The following is a 19,032-nucleotide window of genomic DNA, read 5'->3' on the forward strand; positions in this document are numbered from 1 at the left end:
TTAAATACCCCATAAGTTGCAAGTTACCTATAATGTTTTATGCACACTGGAATTAGTGAGCTTGATCAGAAAACTCCACATATAAAATAAAGGCAACGTAGATAAGAACTGGGCAAAATATGGCTCTCCAGATATTGTTGGACTACAACTCCCATCATTCCTTACCATTGGCCATGCTGACTGGAGCTGATGGGAGTTGGATTCCAACACCATCTTATGTGCCTTGGTTTCACCAACCCTCATAAAAATGGAACGTAATCGCTTAGTTACTTACCTACAGTGTCACAGGGCACATCCTTGTGGACACAAAAATCTGTCCTAAAAATAATAAATAGTAATTAAAAACATGAAAGGCTATGATGCACATCATATTCATTAAAATAAGCATATACATATAATAAAACCATTGAATCCGGTCTTGCACATTTATATATGCACTAAACACAAAAGATTAGGCTTGGAAAAACTGCTCTATTGGAGCAAATAGAAAACCTTTCTAAATTTAATTGTGGTACCTGGGTGTGCATGGCATTTTCAGGGGCATTCACCGCAGCTGCGGTCTCTGAGGTCACCCTCCCCACAGCAATTTGGTCTGAAATGCTCTCCCCCATTACCTAATTGCTGGGGCAGGAGAGAGTTAGTGTGCAGGTGCATGAGTGTATATAGACATCAGAAGAGCCCTGCTAGAACTGATCCTCTGTCAATCTGTTTAATCCCCATTAAATGTTGTCCAAGTCTAGTCTGCGCACGTGTGCACGAGTGTACAAGAAAATGTGTGGCATGTGTGTGCTGTATTTGAGCATGGGCAAGTAGATAGCCTTGCCCACTTCCGCCTTGCTTGTGCCCATCGCTGGCATGTGGCTCCTCAGAGGGCTGACCAAGAGGGAAAGCAGCCCTCAATACAAAAAAAGAGTCCTCTGGCTTTAGGTGGACTTACCCACCTTGTTACTTCGTTCCAATTAATTTTTAACAAAACCAAAATATTTGAGATGTTTGAGAATTTCAAACTATGAATGTAATGTTCTAATGTTTTTGTACTTTTCCTTTAACTATTGTATGCTGTTTGTTTCATAAAATGGGATAAACTACTAATATGTTTATAAAGCATTATTATTAATATTTTACCCCACCCATCTGGCTGGGTTTTTAAAAACAGTTGCTCCAGGGATCGAGAACAGAGGCATATCGGTGTGACATCCAACTGGCACTATCCAAGGCCAACTTTGCTGCAAACTTGCAGAATCAATCCCTCCACCCCAGTCTTGACCATACAGTTAAAATGTTTCCAGATCCATTCCTAGTGCTCTAACCATCTTTACCCTTGGCGATTCAATGCATCATAACTAACATTTATTAAATGCACACTGTCAATCCATTGCTTTCATTTTTCTTTCCTCCCAAAGCCATCTCCAGGCTTCTCTTTCAGGAGAGTCATCAAAAAGGATTTAATTCAGGCTGAAGCAAAAGAAACTCTTAAGCTGCTACCAGTGAACCAAAGGAATCCAGGGCTGCTCTACTGCATCTAAATGCTTGAAATACAAGCCTTTCCACAAGGCGGCTGATGACATTCTGCTCTTGACCCAGCTGGCGCAAGCACCCTCACAGGAGTTCCCAGAGCCAGCTCGACAGAAGTTTATTTAAGGATTTATTATGTTATATAAACTGGTAAATCAAACAGATGCTTTTATTGTGAACTTTGAGTAAGTGGCGGGAGGCCACGGCTGGAAAAGCCTCTTCCCCTAAGGGGCTTGCTAGCTTAGCAAATAAAAACACGACATTTCTCCCTCTTGAACTCTGGTACCAAAATTATGACAATGGGAGCTGGTGGTTCCAGGCAATTCCCTGGATGCTCCCCTCTAAATGCCACTGCTCCACACTGGAAAACAGTGCAGCAAAATTAGCCACCTGTGATTGATTGACAGGACTGCGAAATCATCTTATCCCTCAACACCAAAGGGTCCACTGGGGAGCTCTTAACGTGGCGGCAGGAAGGGGAGCAGAAAAAGAAAATGTAGGCAGCTAGCTGCATATTTACATTATGCAGAATGGGGAGGTTGACTGAGGTGGTAGAATTATGAGCTGTGTCTACACTAATCTCCACTAGTAACCTACAAAGCTATGCCAAACCTTTCTCCCTAATGCCCTAGCTTTTTATAAACGGGTGTTTTGTGTCTGCATGTGCAAGAGTGTGAGAGCATTACAAAAATGCATTTCCACATCTACAATCTTAACTTGATTCAGTGGCAAAATCCCTGGCCTATCTGTTGGCCATTGCTCATAACAACAAAGATTTGAACCATGGCCTGTCAGTCTACCACTAGCCACATTCTGTGATGGAACAGCTCAGAGGCCATATATATGCACACAGCTGAATGTGGTGGTAAAGAGGGTTGTACCACTTCAGACAACAAGTGAAAGACAAAATTTTTAAGGAAGCTGCCTTATACTGCATCAGATCCAGTAGCAGCCAGTGCAGAGGGAGAGGGATAAGATACAGGGAGCTCAGTGTAGAGTGGTGTGGCAGGAAGGAAGAAAGGAGCACATCAAATAAAGGTTCTTTTTCCGTAATCAGCAGTGAATTGCTGGCAAATCTCACCAGAACTGACATTTTGAGGTGAATTTAATTATTGCATAAGAGAAACATCTGTGGAACTTCAAGGGCAGCAAAAGAAGAATTTCTGATAAGATTAGGGAAATATCTCAGAGTAGTTTCTGCACAGTCCTATGAAAACTTTTCCTTGGTCCTTCTCCTCAAGCACGCTACATCTTGTCATAAGGAAAATAATGTATCAGAAAATCATTTTAATTGTGCCCCCACCCTCTAGCTTCAGGACAGTTTGCAGAAAGCAAAGGGCAAAGGTGAAATTATTATTATTAATACTGCCCTTCATCTAAACAAAGTGCATAGTTAAACTATGGAACTCCCTTGTACAAGAGGCAGTGATGGCCACCAATGGCTTTAAAGGAGGATTAGACAAAATCATGGAAGATAAAGCTATCAGCGGCTACTAGTGACTACTGTGTTGTATCTCCACTGTTAGAGGTACTATACCTCTGAAGACCAGCTGCTGGGAATCACAGTTGGGGAGAATTCAATTTCTGGACTTCCCAGAGGCATTTGTGAGAACAGGATACTGGAGTAGATTGTCTTGGCTTTTCTTATGTTACAGCATGATATCAAGGTGGGGTGCAATCACATAAATAGAAATTTAAAATACAACTTCCCAGAGATAAGCTGCATTTGGCTCCTCCATTGCCCAAACAAACATAGCCTGCCCTACAAAAGCCAGAAAAAAAGTTCCTTTTTAGAGGCTGACCCTTAAGAGCTTAGTTCTTATGCTAACTGTAGCAGCTGCAGCTGTTGAAAAACCAGCTCCTGCCTTTCCCTGGCTTAGCCCTTCCAAAGTGGACACACTGGGGAGCATCCAGGGACATGTACATGCATTTTGAAAGCCAACGTTTAATGAAGAAGCTTGCAGCGCCTAGCTGAAAATGCTAACTTTTGGTGCCACAGAAACCAAAAAGAGTTGAGCCAAGAAATCTTCCAACTGACACACTGTCCTTTCCTATGCAGGGGAAAGTTCAAGCAAGACAAAAAAGCAAAAGCAAAAAGATATACAGGAAGGGAAAGGTTGTGGCAACACAGCGCTGGCTTATTTTGCAGGGTGGATGTGGTTTTGCTGAAGCCCTACATTGGTATAGTGCCCAATTCTCTCACAAAATGAGCTAATCTTTGAGTCCATTATCCAAACCAGTGGCAGCTGGAGCGCCCCATCTATTATTACTTCTGTAAACTTCTCCAAATCCATATAATTTGGAGGGTGTCCCAAGTTTTCCCTGAGTGACTAGCTGCTCCAAACGCTTAAGTACATGTGGCATTCCATTTGGTAAATCAACCCAGTGGGTAAGGAAGGAGAATATGTAAAATAGTGGACCTTTGCTGCCCCTCTCAACAATATAGTGTGCTTGAGTGTGTGTTAAAGCTTACATCGAAGTGGGGAGAAAAATCAGAGAATCCAAACACATCTCAGCTACAGGGTTCAAAGAAGATCAAGAGGTTAGCACTTAACCTCATTTTGAAGCAAGAGTGTTAATTAATTTACATTATGTAATGTAATGTAAATATGTTACATTTTGAAGCAAGGGTGCTAATTAATTTAAAGCACAGGTAAATCTGGGGATCTAAGGTATTACCTGCTCTCATTTTTATTTTATTTTTGCAATTTCTATACTCTGCTTCTCCAGCAATGCTACCCAAAGGGGTCTATATGCAATAATCACAAGGACCCTCATCCATGTGCCTTGGGATTCTCTAATAAGCCAAGACTTTTCAGCAATGGCAACCTCACTGAGGATCTTCCTGCTGAAGAATGTGCATTAGACCAGCCCCATTTGATATTTTTGAAGTTGGTTAAGACCTCTGCCATCCTGTAGGGACTTTAAGCTCGGCTGTTAATTCTGTGATAAGATTTTAACTGAGTTTCATGAGGCTCTATTGACCATTTAAAACTGTTCTTCTATTTTAATTGTATTTGGTTTGCAAATCACCCTGAATCTTAAAAATGAATAACTATGTTGACACCAAGGGTGGATTATGAAGGAGGGGGAAATGCAACACAGGGAACAAAAATTATGGTTCTCCCCATTTCACCATCTGGCTGGCACATGTCTTTGGAAATATTGTGAACCTTTCACGTAAAAGCGTTTAGCAAATATACATACGAACCATTTACAAACATAGTATTTGTTTAAACTCAGTTTCAGTAACTCAACTAAGTTTTCTGCGAATCTAAAGCAAGGTAAGGTCTCCAGCATGCTAAGGTGTTGGCAGTCTGACCAGAACATAAGCTAGGAAGGATGAAGCAGGGTGACCAAGCTAAGGATGCAGCACTATTCAACCTGGCAGAGAATAACAGTGGGGTGAGAGATGCACTGCATGCAGGTCCCAGCCGCTGAGAAAGAGATGGGGAGAGGAAGTGGGAGTGAAAGGAGGAGGTGCAGCAAAGAGACTGCAGATGAATGGAATCCAGCACAAGAGAAGGAGAAGAGAGAGTGAGTGTGGCTGGGCTAAAAAGGAGGGCAGGCAAGGAGAAGGAATGTGTGTGTGAGTGAGTGTGAAATTGAGAATGAACAAGCATAGAACCAGGTACTGAACCAGAAGAAACAAGGGAAAGAGATGAAAGATACTGATTGCATTAGGAGTAAGAAAAGCAGCATCACCTCTGGTAAATTAAGAGGAGAGAGAATACAGATGTGTAACAAGGATGGAGGAGAAAAGCAGAGAAGAAAGTTGTAAAGTCAGGGGCAGCAGACCCCAGAGGTGGCAGGAGTATAAATAAGCAAACATCAGTGTGTGCCTGGTGATGAGAAAAGCCCTAAGCTTGAAACAGGGAGGGGCTCTCCAGAGGACAGTCACAATAGGCAACATGGCCCATATTTATGTGGTTTTGCTAGTGATAATGGCCAATGCTTGATAACAGTGCTGGGCATTTAATAAGGATAAGCGATTAGCAAGAAGCCCATTGTGCCAATAGTTCTGCCAGTTCCACTTTCCACTAGGGCAGGACAGAAGCAGCAAGGAGGAGTCCAGCTTCTTTGGACACAACACAACTGCCCAGGTCCCAGTGAAGAGCAAAGAGTAAAGGGATGTCTCTTGCAAATAGCACTCTGGGATAGGGTAGGCACTGCTTTAAGAACCTCTTTCCATCTCTCCAAATGACAGCATCTTGTCCAAGAGCCTCTCAGAACCCAAAGCCAGTGGGAGTCATCAGTGGGTTCCACCAGACATTCCTTTTTATTGTTCATTCATGATTATCTGTGCTCATGATTATACCAGGACAGTCACACATGATCCCGCTTTTAATACTACTTATGCCCACAAATGTTTGGGGGCAATCATACTGCTTTATTTCCAATCAGTGCATATCCTGCAATGTCCTGCTGAAATCCAGTAACTTTTCATACCAGAAATGTTCTGTTGTATTTTTGTCATGCTTTTAATGTCCTATAGCCCCTCCAGGCAGAAATAATGTGGTAGCATTGAGGAAGCATCACAAAACAAACTAAAGCAGAACAAATCCACCATCAGTAATGCAACTATTATTGTGTCAAAACATGTTGCAGGATGCACCTGAAATAAATAAAAAAGCCAGTCTTGGAGGGGATCAATCAATCTGAATTAAAATCACTACCTGGTGACAAAGACAGCAGCATCCACTGGAGGGGTGTCATCTCGTGCTCCCGGCACCTGATTATTTCCAAGGTATTTTGCACCACCAAATTCTTCATTTTGCCAATGGCAAAAACTCTCCAGGGACCTCTCCCCATGATGCCCAATGGACAGCTTGGCCTTCAGGAAACAAAGAGGAATTGAAGAGACACAAAGCAGGGAGGGGATCAACCCAGGTGGCAAATCTGCAAGCAATGAGTAGGCCATCAGTAGAACATGAACCAAGAATCTTTCATGACAAACTAATATGGACAACTAGTATGGACTGGAGGAATAACTCTACCAGGGCTAGCTTTCACAGAGGTGGCTGCCTAGACTAGAGGACCACTTTGCATGGGAAAGAAATCTTGCTGCAAAAGCAGAGGGGATGCATTTTCACTTTGCACTAGTACAGGGAGCAATGGGATGAAGATTGCCAAGCAGTATTTTAGCAGCCCAACCAATAAAGTCATGTTCTATCTAGTAACCAGCAATGGGATCTTTAAAATCATTTCTGGGGAAACTTCACCAATGACCCATTAGATTCTCTACAGTTCTGCCCATACTCTACCAGGGTCTAGCCTAGTTTTGGTCCCTGTTTTCCAGATTCTGCCATGGTTGTGCCTATGCCCTGGCAGTGCCTGTGCCCTGGCAGTTTTCTCCACAAACTCTCCCTACTCGACTAGATTTTTTCAGGCTCTGCTCTAACCCTGCTCTGCCTAGGAGCATATATACATATAAACAAAAGCAGTCAATCTTAAGAATGATAGGAAGGCAAATCTAGCAAGGAGAGTTGGCCTACATGTGACATCGCAATACGAGGATGTGGGCTTCCAGACTTGGGGCAGAAATTAACTGCAGGTCAATTTCAGGTAAACTGGCACTTCCTCACTTCAGTGAAAGAAACCTCACCAAAGATGGCTACAGCACGTGGGTTGTGGAACTCTGCAATCTGTCCACTGCTGTTTTATTTAACCCATCTATTATTTAATGGTTATCAAAGTCACAATTTCAAACAGTTGTTTTGAGCAAAATAAAAACACCACCATAGCAGGTTGTCACCAACTTACTGGACGGCTTTGAAGAAGGACAAGCTTAGTCACTCGAATATTGACTTTAACTCCAAGGCTCTGGTGTTGAAACATGTTGTACACCTGAACAAAGGCAATAACAGACAACAAGCTCAGAATATCATTCCATGGAAAGAAGTTAACTAAGACAATATGTTTCCCTGTGATTTATTCAGCAAATAATCTAATGACCATGACCTAACATACTAAACTACTTGCCACAAGTACAAAGAATTTAATTCTATTAACAGTACTTAAATAACTTGCATACTATTTTTCAAGCAAATAGCTTCATGCACATAGCTCAGTAGTTTTTACAACGGCCTTACAGAAACACAGGAAGCTGCCTTACAGCAGGTCAGACCACTGAACAACCTAACTCTGTACTGTCCAGGATTTCAGGCAAGAACATTCCAGCCCTACCTGGAGATACTGGGGATTGAACCTGGGACCTTATGCATGGAAAGCGGATGCTCTACTGCTGAGCTATAGGCCTTCCCCAACCTAACTTCTGCCTGACAAGAATCAATCTGCTTACTTTACTTCACCTCTCTTTCTCCTTGTCTTTAAAATAAAATGAAAATGGCAGCTGTAGCCCTGGGGCAATGCACTTTTGGGAGACTGTAACCCAGGTTTGGCTCACAACTCACTAATAACTGGCAACTAATTCAATGATCTAAGAAACCAGACTACGGACGCTGTTTAAGATTTTTAACGAAGGATTAAATAATACATAAACAAACAGTGGGGTCCAGTCTTTTCGGCAACCATGCCACAAATAGGGATGGAATTCGGTAATATGGAGCCCTGAGCGAGGACAAAATTGGACGACTCCTCCTCACAAAACATATTTTTATTTTATTTCATTTTATTGTGGATCTTCTCAGTATGTAGCCATATAAATATGTGGTGGCAACGGTTATTTTGCGCCCCCTCCCAGCTTGGTGCACTGCGCAGGGGAACCACCCACCCCACCCTAAATCCATCTCTGCCACAAATTAAGTCAAAGAGAAAGCATTACTTTGCTGTGAGGTGTAATAAATCTGCACCCACCCCAATAGCTTTGGTGGGGGAGTGCTTTTTGTCAGGCAGAAGTGTAGCACTAGAGCCTGAATTTGTTGCAGCCTCACAGGCCCACATCCTGTGTTCAGAGTTTCTACAAACTCCTCTGCCTGTGCAATCTGTGATACCTTTTTCAATAGAGTGTTCGCCCATGGTTTAAAATATTGTGCCTTTCCCTGTGAATCCAGAGCTAGGATTTGACTCCACGTCTGCCAGCCCCGACATAGTAAACCAAACCAGCTTTCTTATGTACACAAATGCTAAGCACATGTTCCTTAAATTTGACTCATCTGATAACTTGCATATCCACAGGCAGCTCTTCTTAAGAAGAACAATATTTTTAACAAGCTCTCCAAGGGCTAAAAAGAAAATTAATATATGGGTTTAAAACCAAACAAAACACGAGGCATTGAAAAGGCAGCTGAAGGAAAAAAAGATAGATGGTTGTGAGGGAAATGGGTGGTTGGGCACTATAATCAAAGGGAACACTGAGGTCAAAATATAATTTTAGAGTCATTGAGATAAGTTGAAAGACTGTGGTTTATGCAGGTCAAAAATACTGAGAACAGTGCTGTCAGAAAGCAAAACGAAATAATGCTGCATTTTGGACTTCAGGAAATAGAATGGAAAAGCAATTTCCTTGAGTTATTCATGTGCAATATAAGAGAATAGAAATATGAGTGAGTACAGAATGGCACAATCTTAAGTTAGGAAGCTCAAAAACATCGCAGGAAACTAGTTTATATGGTTATCTCCAGACTGTAGATTCCAGCTAGACAGTTCATCTCTTTTACAGATACGTAATTAAGCCCAGAACTGTATTTCCCATTCCTTGATTGCACAGATACCTCATGTTAGAATATATCAGTCATTCAAAAATTGGAGGAACAAGAAATATTTGCATCTTCTGTACATTTCAAATTATGTTCTTCTCCACCAAGAAAGGGAGCCAAATTCAAAGCACAAAATTGTGTTGCATAAACCCTACAGTATGTGTTGTGATGAGACGTCTGACTTTTCTGTAACTTGATTGCTTGCTATCAGGCAATGCCGACACTCGCAGTGCAATCTAGAAAGGGATGCCCAGTGGATCTAGAAGACTTCAGTAAGCATAGATGCCTAGCAGTTCGTTTTGTGCTGCAAAGTACACTTCTGGCTTCTGAACCACTGTAAGGATATTAGAACAGCCCCTGAGAATACAGAAGATGGACTGTCTCTGAGCTACCTAATAGCTGAAGGTATTCCTTTAACAGGTATGGATGCTTACAAGATGCTTGAAGAAATAAGCACTGACTGCTTCTGACAGGCAGTGGTGGTTGGCAATTTCCTGCCTCATGAGCCAGGAGAGTTCCAGCTGCTTGGCTGCACTCTCTTGCCTTAGAGGTTGTCACTGGGCTTGGTGCCTGGTGACACCAGGAAAGACTAATGATAAGGGCAGGAAATGATGCCTGAATACATAGGGCACCATGTGGACATAATGATATTTCTGTTCCTTAAGTTGAAGACTGGTATGATGTTGGGTCCAATGTAGCACTACGTTAAAGTCACATAGCAGTAGATGCCATGAATCCCTCGGTCCCATCAAGATCAGGCATGCCATGGCAGTCCCAAACAGAAGAGGAGGAGGATGGAGATAGAGCTGATGGAGGGGAGGATAACAGACACCTGGAGATGAAGGATGGGAACCTGCCCCTTGTAACTCCAGGTGTCACAGATGGGGAAGCAGAGCTACTGGCTCTCCGCACTGCCCCACTCCTGAGGTGTGGAGAGATTCATTAGGGAGCGGGGAGACGCTGAACAAGAGGAGCTGGAGGCAGAGGGACAGGACCCAGCTTTGTCACCATGAACAAAGTGTCATTGTTGTAGGTGGGATCAGTTGCACCTGCCTAGGAGGAGTTCGCAGGTGCGTATGTAGCAGGCTCACCCTTTACAAGCTTGGAGGAAGAGACATGTCACTCATTGTGGATCACTCGTCTTCCTCGTGTACCCTCACCACTTCTCGACCTGCGCTTCATACTGTGCCTGAACAAAGATCTGTTTCTTACTCCGAAGTAAGTGCCACTGTTGTTGCATTCTGGGATGGGAGCCTGACAATATACTTGTTTTGCCGGCAGAAGGTTGTTGAGCAACCAAGAGAAAAACCCTGCTCTTCCCAAAATAGTGACAAATAATGCTAGCTTTGTGAGCCTGCAACTCAACTAGTAATTAGTATATCCAACTGTATCAATTTTTGGTCATCTTCAGATGTACCTAATGGAAGAACAGATCTACAATTTAAGAGGGACTTTCTAAGACCTTTGTGGTAAGAGGATGCCCAGATATTGAAATCTATGGAACAGCGATGTTAAAAATAATCTGCTGTTTGGTTAACCTAAATAATTACTTTTCAAATATATACTTACTTCTTGGTTTTGAAATGAACTTGCCTCTATTTCAAGAAAGACCACAGGCTGACTTAAGAAATTGTAAATGTATATTCTTAGTGTGGCTGCAGCTGTTGCTAAACCATGTGATTAATTTAAGAGCCTCCTGAAGCTGCAAGCAGTAACATGAAATTAGTGATCCCTTGAACATTATTAAAAAGGAAAGTTTATATGTTAGATTTTTTTGAATAAAGTTGGGCTTCCCTTTGTAGTTTCCTTTTGGATTTTAAATCACCCTGTTAAGCCTGGTCTTTCCACTTGCAGATGCATCTTAGAGGCAAAGTTGTATGTGGAAATAATTGTTCTTTTCTTCAAAATACACTAATCTCTATTTTGGGAGTAATGCTTTTATTCCTTGAGGCACCATTTGGTGTTCTCATGTGAGAGGAAGCTTGATGTGAGAGGAAGAAGGATTTTTAACATCACATTATCCATCCCCTTTTCCTGGATGGCTGAAACAATATGATGTGGGTAATAACTACTATTTTTATGTATCCTGCATCCTCAATGTATATGATGTGTTACAAAGACCAAAAAGCCTCGAGACAGACAGGTTGTGCATTTACAGAAGTGACCAGAGGAGGAATGACCATTGGAAGCAGAACAGAGAGAAGAAATACAATGGTGCATCTGCAGCAACACAACCAGATACCTTCATCTACCCCAGCTGCAAAAAGCATGTCTCTCCAGTCTCAGCAAGCCTTCCAACAGTTTGACTTCACCCCTAAAGGTGCACTCCTCCATTGTCTCCTGAGACAGACAGATGCCAACCAGCCTTCAATTGCAGGGCCGTCTTTACCTGGGGCTGCAAGGGGTGCTAGGCACCCAGGCGCTGAATTCTGGGGGGCACCAAATGTATACCTAACTGTATACTGGTCCCTCTCTATCGGCAGCAGTGAAAAGCAATGGAGCAAAAGTCCCTGCCCACCTCCTCCATCACTCTGTTACTCCGTAGCATCAAATATTCCTGAAGAGTCAGGAAACAAAAGCAGTTTTTTCTGTTGCATTGTTGTTATAGGTGAGCTATTTCCTCTCCCAAAAAAAGCTCAATAAAAGTTAATTTGGGGATAGCTAAACTAAATTTGGGGGCGCTGGGCGGATCTTTGTACCCCGGCGGCACATATGCTAAAGTTGGCCCTGTTCAAATGCCTCAAGCCAGCCTTCTCCAACCTGGTGCCTTCCAGGGTTTGGGATTAGAAATCCAATCAACCCCAAGCAACGTAGTCGATGCTGAACGTTGGTAGTGGTAATATACCCAAATATCTGGACTATAGCTAAAAGCCGAACAAAACACTTCCTGCACACAGACAACTAGCAAATCAGGGAGCCAGCTGTTAGAACTTGCTCTCTACAGCAAGGAATTTTCAGAGTTATGAGATTCTCCACCTGTGGTCCCAGGTGGAATGTACTACATAATTCTGCCAGACCATATGCCTTTGAACTCCTAGTTCTTTCACAGAAAACTCTCATCACCACCAAAACCTGACCCTCAGGTCTAGACCAAGCACCTAGAGTTCTCCATAATGGTTTCCCTGGGACATTTAATTTTGTTAAACAATATATTCATAAGTCAATGTTGTTTTAAAGCACAGTTCAAAGCTTTTAGAAGACATTTAAAGCAGAGATTTGGCTTTAGGAGCCCATCATCCGATCTGTGTCTTTTGAAATAATTTTTATTTTTGTTTTCTTTTGAGTTGCATCCATTTCCTCCCCTAAATTCATATCCTCATTCAGCAGCTGCAAAAATAAAACCATATTTTGTAATGCTGGCTTTCCTTCCCAACAAACAGATATTAAATTGCTTTAAGCAGATCCTAGCTTTTTGATATATATAAAAAAAAACTATAAATATAATGTGTGTGCTAATATGCCATTTTAAGTCTTACTTTGTGGTTTGACTGTAAATGTAATGTCTTACAGCAAGGAGCCAAATTAATAAATCCCCCCCCTCCCCGACAGCAATGCTCTATTTGCTTAAATCCTGGCATACATGCCAAAATTAACATTCTGGTTTCTTTTAGAAGCAGCTGTTCGTCCTGCCATGTTGGAGTAGAGAAGAAACTAAACTCTGCAAGGCCAAAACCTGAACATTTATCAACATTCGTAGGAAGACACCAATGACTCCTTGCACCCTTAAGCCTTGATGGAAGTTCATCATTGCCCTCATTGACCATTTGTAATGCAAAACTAGGTTCTACCTTTGTAATTTAACACTAACATTTGGGTGCGTAGTTAGTAGAGGCAAGGGAGGCAATTATTATTTTTTTGCACTGTCAGAGGTACTAAGCAGATCCTACCTAGCATAGGAAGAGCAGCCATTAATTTATGTGGGCAAAAATAAAGGGGTGCAAAGGGGGACACATCAGGGATTGCAGATAAACTTATCCCATACGCTTGGCACCCTCAGTTTCCTGGGGAAGGAGAGCATTTTGACTTTTAAAAATATGTTCCTAGTTAATAAATGAAGTTATTAATCTCCAATAACTTCAGCAGGTCTGTTCTGAGTAGAACTAGCATAGGATGCAGCCTAATGATTTTCTCTTCTTTGGTGCTCTTAACAAGAATCAATTTTCACTAATATATGCATTCTTAGGCACACTTTCCCCTAACACACACATTTTGTACACAGCATTTGGAGAAGTACTAAAAAGCAGAAAAAATGAATTGGTTAGAGTCGACATCCTAAATGTTGAAGTTGTTAACTTAAGGAAGTAGCGTACTCTGTGTTGCAAGAACCCTTTCTCTCCATCAGTATTACTTGATTCATTGCTGTGAAAAGAGAGCTCACATACAATTACTGCACTCTGGTTGTCTAAGATGCAACTATGCCTGTCTAAGATGTTTCATATAAAAATGAATAAAAAGTTCAAACTCAAATACAAAAACTAAGCATCAAAACAAAGGCTAGTTTTGAATGCAGACACATCTCAAGGAAACCAAGTGAACCTACCATGTTCATCACAGTAAGAATGAATCTTTGAGCAGCATCTGCCCCATGGTACTGGACCATATCAGCATCCGCCACCACGAGTGTTTCCACTGTGTATTCATTTGTGAGCCGAATAGCATTCCTCCGCTCTCTCCAGTCATTGGTAAGCTTTGCCTTTTTTTGCCTCTTCTTTTCTAGAAAGCAAACAACATGTTCAAACATCTTTTCCAGCACTATTAAATATTCTCCTTTGATGCTTTAACTTTGAAGCAACAAGTTTCCACTACTGCAATAGTTGCATTGGATTCCTCTGTTGTACCACATTCAAAGTCATCTGTCCACTAGGAACTGGAGCCCTCACACTAGCAGAGAGAGAATGTAGCCTATTGAAAATGATAGACATGACTTACCTAGGCCCATTAATTTCAGTGTGTCTGCTCTAAACATAACTTAGTTCACTACAACCCATGGACTTGGCTGAGAACCAGTGACACCTGACATGGCTTCCAACCATATATACCAAGTCATCATGGTTTCTCAAGCTAGTGATTGAGTGAAGTATCTCCACTGGCTCCCACAACTGTTCTGCTGAGTCCATATTCAGTGGTACATTCTCTTTTAAATTCCCCAGTGTAGTTTAGCTATAGGGAATAGACCTGCTCTATTCTGTCTTGGTCAGACGACACCTGGAGTACTGTGTCCTATTCTAGGCACCAAAATTTAAGAAGGATATTGACAAGCTGGACCATGTGCAGATGAGGGCGAGCAATATGATCAAGGGTCTGGAAACCAAGCCTTATGAGGAACAGTTGAGGGAACTGGGTATACTTAGACTGGTAAAGAGGAGACTGAGGGGAGATGTGATAGCCATCTTCAAACATCTAAAGTGCTGTGACATGGAGGATGGAGCAAGCTTGTTTTTCCTGCTCAAGACGCTGGGACCTGAACCAAAGAATTCAAGGGACAAGAAAGGAGATTCCAACTAAACATCAGGAATAACTTTCTGACAGAAAGAGCTGTTTGACAGTGAAACAGACTTCCATGGACTCTCCTTGATTGGAAATTTTTAAACAGAGGTTGGGTGACCATTTTACGTGTATGATCTAGTTGAGATTCCTGCATTGCAGGGAACTGAACTAGATGACGTTCCAACTCTACAATTCTATGATTCTGCCAGTGGCGTAGCGTGGGAGGTGCAGGGGGGGCCGGCCGCACCGGGCGCAACATCTGGGGGTTAGGGGGCGCAAATCCACGGCTTAGGGGTCGCAAATCCACAGGTTAGGGGGTGCAAATTACTTGCCTTGCCCCGGGTGCTGACAACCCATGCTACGTCACTGGATTCTGCCTTCCTAACCAGACTAGTAAACTATTCATTGCCTCAGAACAGGCTGCCCATTTCCCTTGAGCAAGGATCTTTTAAATAATACAACGGTCATGGCCTCTGCTGCCACTCTGGGCCCCTCAAGGCACACCTGAAACCAATACCCTTCTGCTCATTCATACTTCCATTCTGTCTCGTCAGTGACTGCATTTGTTCACATCCAGTCCATCCTCTGTCAAACAGTCTGGCAACCGTTCTGCTATATTGCTTTTCTGCCTGAGGCACCAACTATCATCACTCAATATAGTTTTCTCCCCCCACTTCTAAACTGAAGCAACAGACAAGAAATTGAACCCCACCACACACCCTCCTCCTGAAAAAGAGAAACACACAGAAGCAAAGAGGAAAAATGCATGTTGTGGAAATACCCTATTGTGATAAAGATCTACCATATATTCACTTTTTTTTTGAGATGGTAATGAATAACAACAATTTACACACCAGTGGCTTAATCCCACTAGGCTTGCCTGGGCAAATCCTCATCCTTCTGTGTGTGTGTGTTCAAAAAACAGGATATAGATTATTAAGCCAGATATACAGCCCACCATATTCACAGAGGTTTAGGGTAGGTAGCAGCAAATTTCCACAAAGTTGGAGGGCTTCTATTGGCAAAGGGTTAGCAATTTAATTCCATTATAACACCAGCAAGACCACCTCCACTCAAATCAGACCTGGTTTGTCCAGGTTCAAGGGAGAGAGAGAGATGCCGTCTCCAGTTACCCAGAATAAATCTCTTAGTAACTCAGGCTAGCAATAAACATGTTACCAAGCACTGTGTGCCAATGAGGGAAGGTTGCGGTGTCTGGGACTTTTTAATTTAGAGAAAAGACAAGTGAGATGGTACGTGATAGAAGTTTATAAAATAATGCATGGCATGAAAAGAGTGGGCACAGAAAGGTTTTTCTCAACTGGGATTAAAGAGAGAGAAATACATGGACATTGAAAAAGAAAGACAAAAACTTGCATGCATGAAAAACACTGATTCCACAATAAACTCAAATCTGGAAGCATCCTGAATAAGCCGAAACAATGAGACAACTGGCCTTCATTACATGGTTTGTGGGCTGTGTTTGTTGTAGGTGACAAGTTGTGCAGGCCTGACCCAGGAGGAAGAGTTTTTTCCATTCTAATTGTTCAGTCTCAAAAAATAAAAAAATAAAAAATCATTTTCCTTTTACCCGCCCCCCCCTGGTTCTCACTGCTAGTACGATAGACTGGCAAAAATCCTAATGATTTACGCAGGAATCTAAGTATGTAAATGTATACAGGACTCAGAAGTTGAATGAGGCTGAACAAAGCTTTTACACTTCAGGAGATGGGTATTTATGCTTTTCAGTTCTTACCCAGCAATAAATTTTGCCAGTTTTAAGAAGCAGAGGATAAGCACTATTGAGGAAAAGCAGCTTGCTAAGATCTGCTAAACATTATAGGATTTGCCAGAAACTGTTCAAGTGAGTGTTGGGCCAAGTCGCCTGGCAGTGACAGCACACACTTTTGCCTTATCAGATTTGCAAGACGTACCATAATTCTTCTGCAGACACACGAAATAAGGATTTCTGTACAATACACAATACCCTTTGCATCTATCATCTATCTATCTATCTATCTATCTATCTATCTATCTATCTATCTATCTATCATCTATATCTATCTATCTATCATCTATCTATCTATCTATCTATCTATCTATCTATCTATCTATCTATCTATCTATCATCTATCTATCATCATCTATCTATCTATATCATCTGTCTGTCTATCCCTATGAGAATTCAGGATTGCTCAGTCATTCCAATTGTGACCTGCCGTGATTGAATTACAGTGGTGCCTCGGGTTAAGTACTTAATTCTTTCCGGAGGGTCCATTCTTAACCTGAAACTGTTCTTAACCTGAAGCACCACTTTAGCTAATGGAGCCTCCTGCTGCTGCCCTGCCGTCGGAGCATGATTTCTGTTCTCATGCTGAAGCAAAGTTCTTAACCTGAAGCACTATTTCTGGGTTAGCGGAGTCTGTAACCTGAAGCATATGTAACCTGAGGTAGCACTGTACAAGAAAAGTACGTCTGCCCTTAATGAAACCCCTTAAGCCCCATGCCTGACTCCTAATTTAACCCAGGTCACAGACACTCCCCCATAACCTTCCCCTATGAACAGTTGCCCAGGCAGGGGGCAGCCAGGTTGCCCCATCCCCTCTGCAAGCCAAACACTGAACGAGGGTGGATCTGAATAGGCAGCCAAATTAAACAAAAGCCATACACAGCTGGAGACCAGACTGCCCTCTTCTGCCAGGCACAGGGCCCACCAGCAGACACAGGGGATGAGATATGGGCCAGGGGTGAGGTTTCAATAGAGGTTTGGGGGCCAAATATTGCCCTCGCCCCATGCAGCCTTCCAATACTCATGAGGGGAGGGGGGCTGCCATCCACCCGATCCTCCTCTAATTTGAGGTACTGATGCTCAGGCAAGTCTTAAAGAGTTACTATGATGCCACTTTAAAAAGCTATGGCTTCCCCCCCAATAATTCTGAAAGGCATATTTTGTAAAAGGTGCTGAGAGTTGGTAGGAGGCCCCCGTTTCCCTCACGGAGCGACAATTCTCTGAGGGGTTTAACAGTCAGTCTGTTTCCCCAGGGAATTCAAGGTACCACTGCCCTTAAACTACAGTTCCATGAACTTTTTTTTTGGGGGGGGGAGAAGCCATGACTGTTTAAAGTGGTATCATACTATAGCTTTACATGTATGCTTTGAACGTGGCCTATGTTTCCTATGTGGCCTATTGCTAAATTTGAGGGGTTCAAGAAGCAAATACAGCTGGAGTTTCTCCCCCTCCTCCATATAATAATTCTCAGCAAAAAGTTAGGTTTTTCTTTTTCTTTTAAAGGCTGCGGAACCAGGATTCCAAACTGATAACCAGGTAGCGCTGCCTCTCATCTCCCTTGGCAGTCATCAAAATGGCCCGCTACCTTGTTTAGCAGAATATGGGCTCTCCAAGTGGAGGGCTGAAGCTTCACGTTTTCTGTTGAAAGTGCTGCACGTCCAACCTCACTCCAACACTGCCACCCCTCTCTGCCACTCACATCACCCCCACCGCCAACTCCTGGCTCATAAGCTACAAAGTGTTTCACGGGACCCAGTATGAGGGAAAACTCAAGAGCTGTCCGTTGATGCTGGCTGTCAAAAGATTTTCATTATTGAGGTGGGAGAAGGTTTGCCGGTTGGCAACTAACCTGAGGCAAACTGGAAGAGGAGAGGAACAGCTGCATGCTGGGAGTTGGCAGCCATGACGGCTGGCATTCGGAGTGCCTTTGCATCCAATGCCCACTTGTTCCTCACCAGATGATGCAAGTGTGAGGAGAGCTCTGTGGAATTTTTCAGAACGTTCCTTCAAGCACTCTTCTTTCCCACCGCCTCTCTCTCCCACCAACCTATTCTCCATGGTTAAAGCTCTACACTGTATTTCTTTCCCTTTATTTGAAAGAGAGACCGAGAGGGAGAGAGGGAGTTATTCTGGTCTCATAACCCAGAGTAACTGCTATGAAGTACGGCTGGAGCCGGACACAACATAGAAGAAAAAAGAAAAGAAAACTGTGCCTGGCAAGGAGCAAGCCTTCAAAAAGAAAAGTGTCAAACTAAAAGAGGAAGAATGGCCACATTCACACAATGCATTTAAAGCACTATGATATCATTTTAAACACTCATGTCTTCTCCCCAAAGAATCCTGGGAGCTGTAGTTTGTTGAGGGTGGCTGAGAGTTGTTAAGACCCCTATTCCCCTCCCATAATTACAATTCTTATCCTGAACGAAGCCCTAGTACAGAGTTTCCTGGGAAGAGAGGTTGACGGTTAATAATAATAATAATATTTTTATTATTTATATCCCGCCCTCCCCAGCCGAAGCCAGGCTCAGGGCAGCTAACAACAATAAAATAATACAACCACTCTGGGCTGGCTGACAGCCAGCA

General features: G+C 42.6%; 1 protein-coding gene across 2 annotated transcripts in view; it reads right to left on the reverse strand.

The window, feature by feature from the left end:
- ADAMTS17 (ADAM metallopeptidase with thrombospondin type 1 motif 17) overlaps nucleotides 1–19,032 on the reverse strand; it is a 182,982-nt gene that overhangs the window by 139,704 nt on the left and 24,246 nt on the right. For both annotated transcript variants that reach the window (XM_081888428.1, XM_081888427.1), the window contains exons 4-7: nucleotides 13,714–13,886; nucleotides 7,279–7,362; nucleotides 6,192–6,349; nucleotides 275–318 (exon numbers count right to left, since the gene is read on the reverse strand). In XM_081888428.1, the coding sequence (XP_081744554.1) occupies nucleotides 275–318; nucleotides 6,192–6,349; nucleotides 7,279–7,362; nucleotides 13,714–13,886 (459 nt within the window). The remainder of the gene's footprint in view (nucleotides 1–274; nucleotides 319–6,191; nucleotides 6,350–7,278; nucleotides 7,363–13,713; nucleotides 13,887–19,032) is intronic.

Source organism: Podarcis melisellensis (genome assembly GCF_964234715.1).
Source record: "Podarcis melisellensis genome assembly, chromosome: 14".
Classification (NCBI taxonomy): Eukaryota; Metazoa; Chordata; class Lepidosauria; order Squamata; family Lacertidae; genus Podarcis; species Podarcis melisellensis.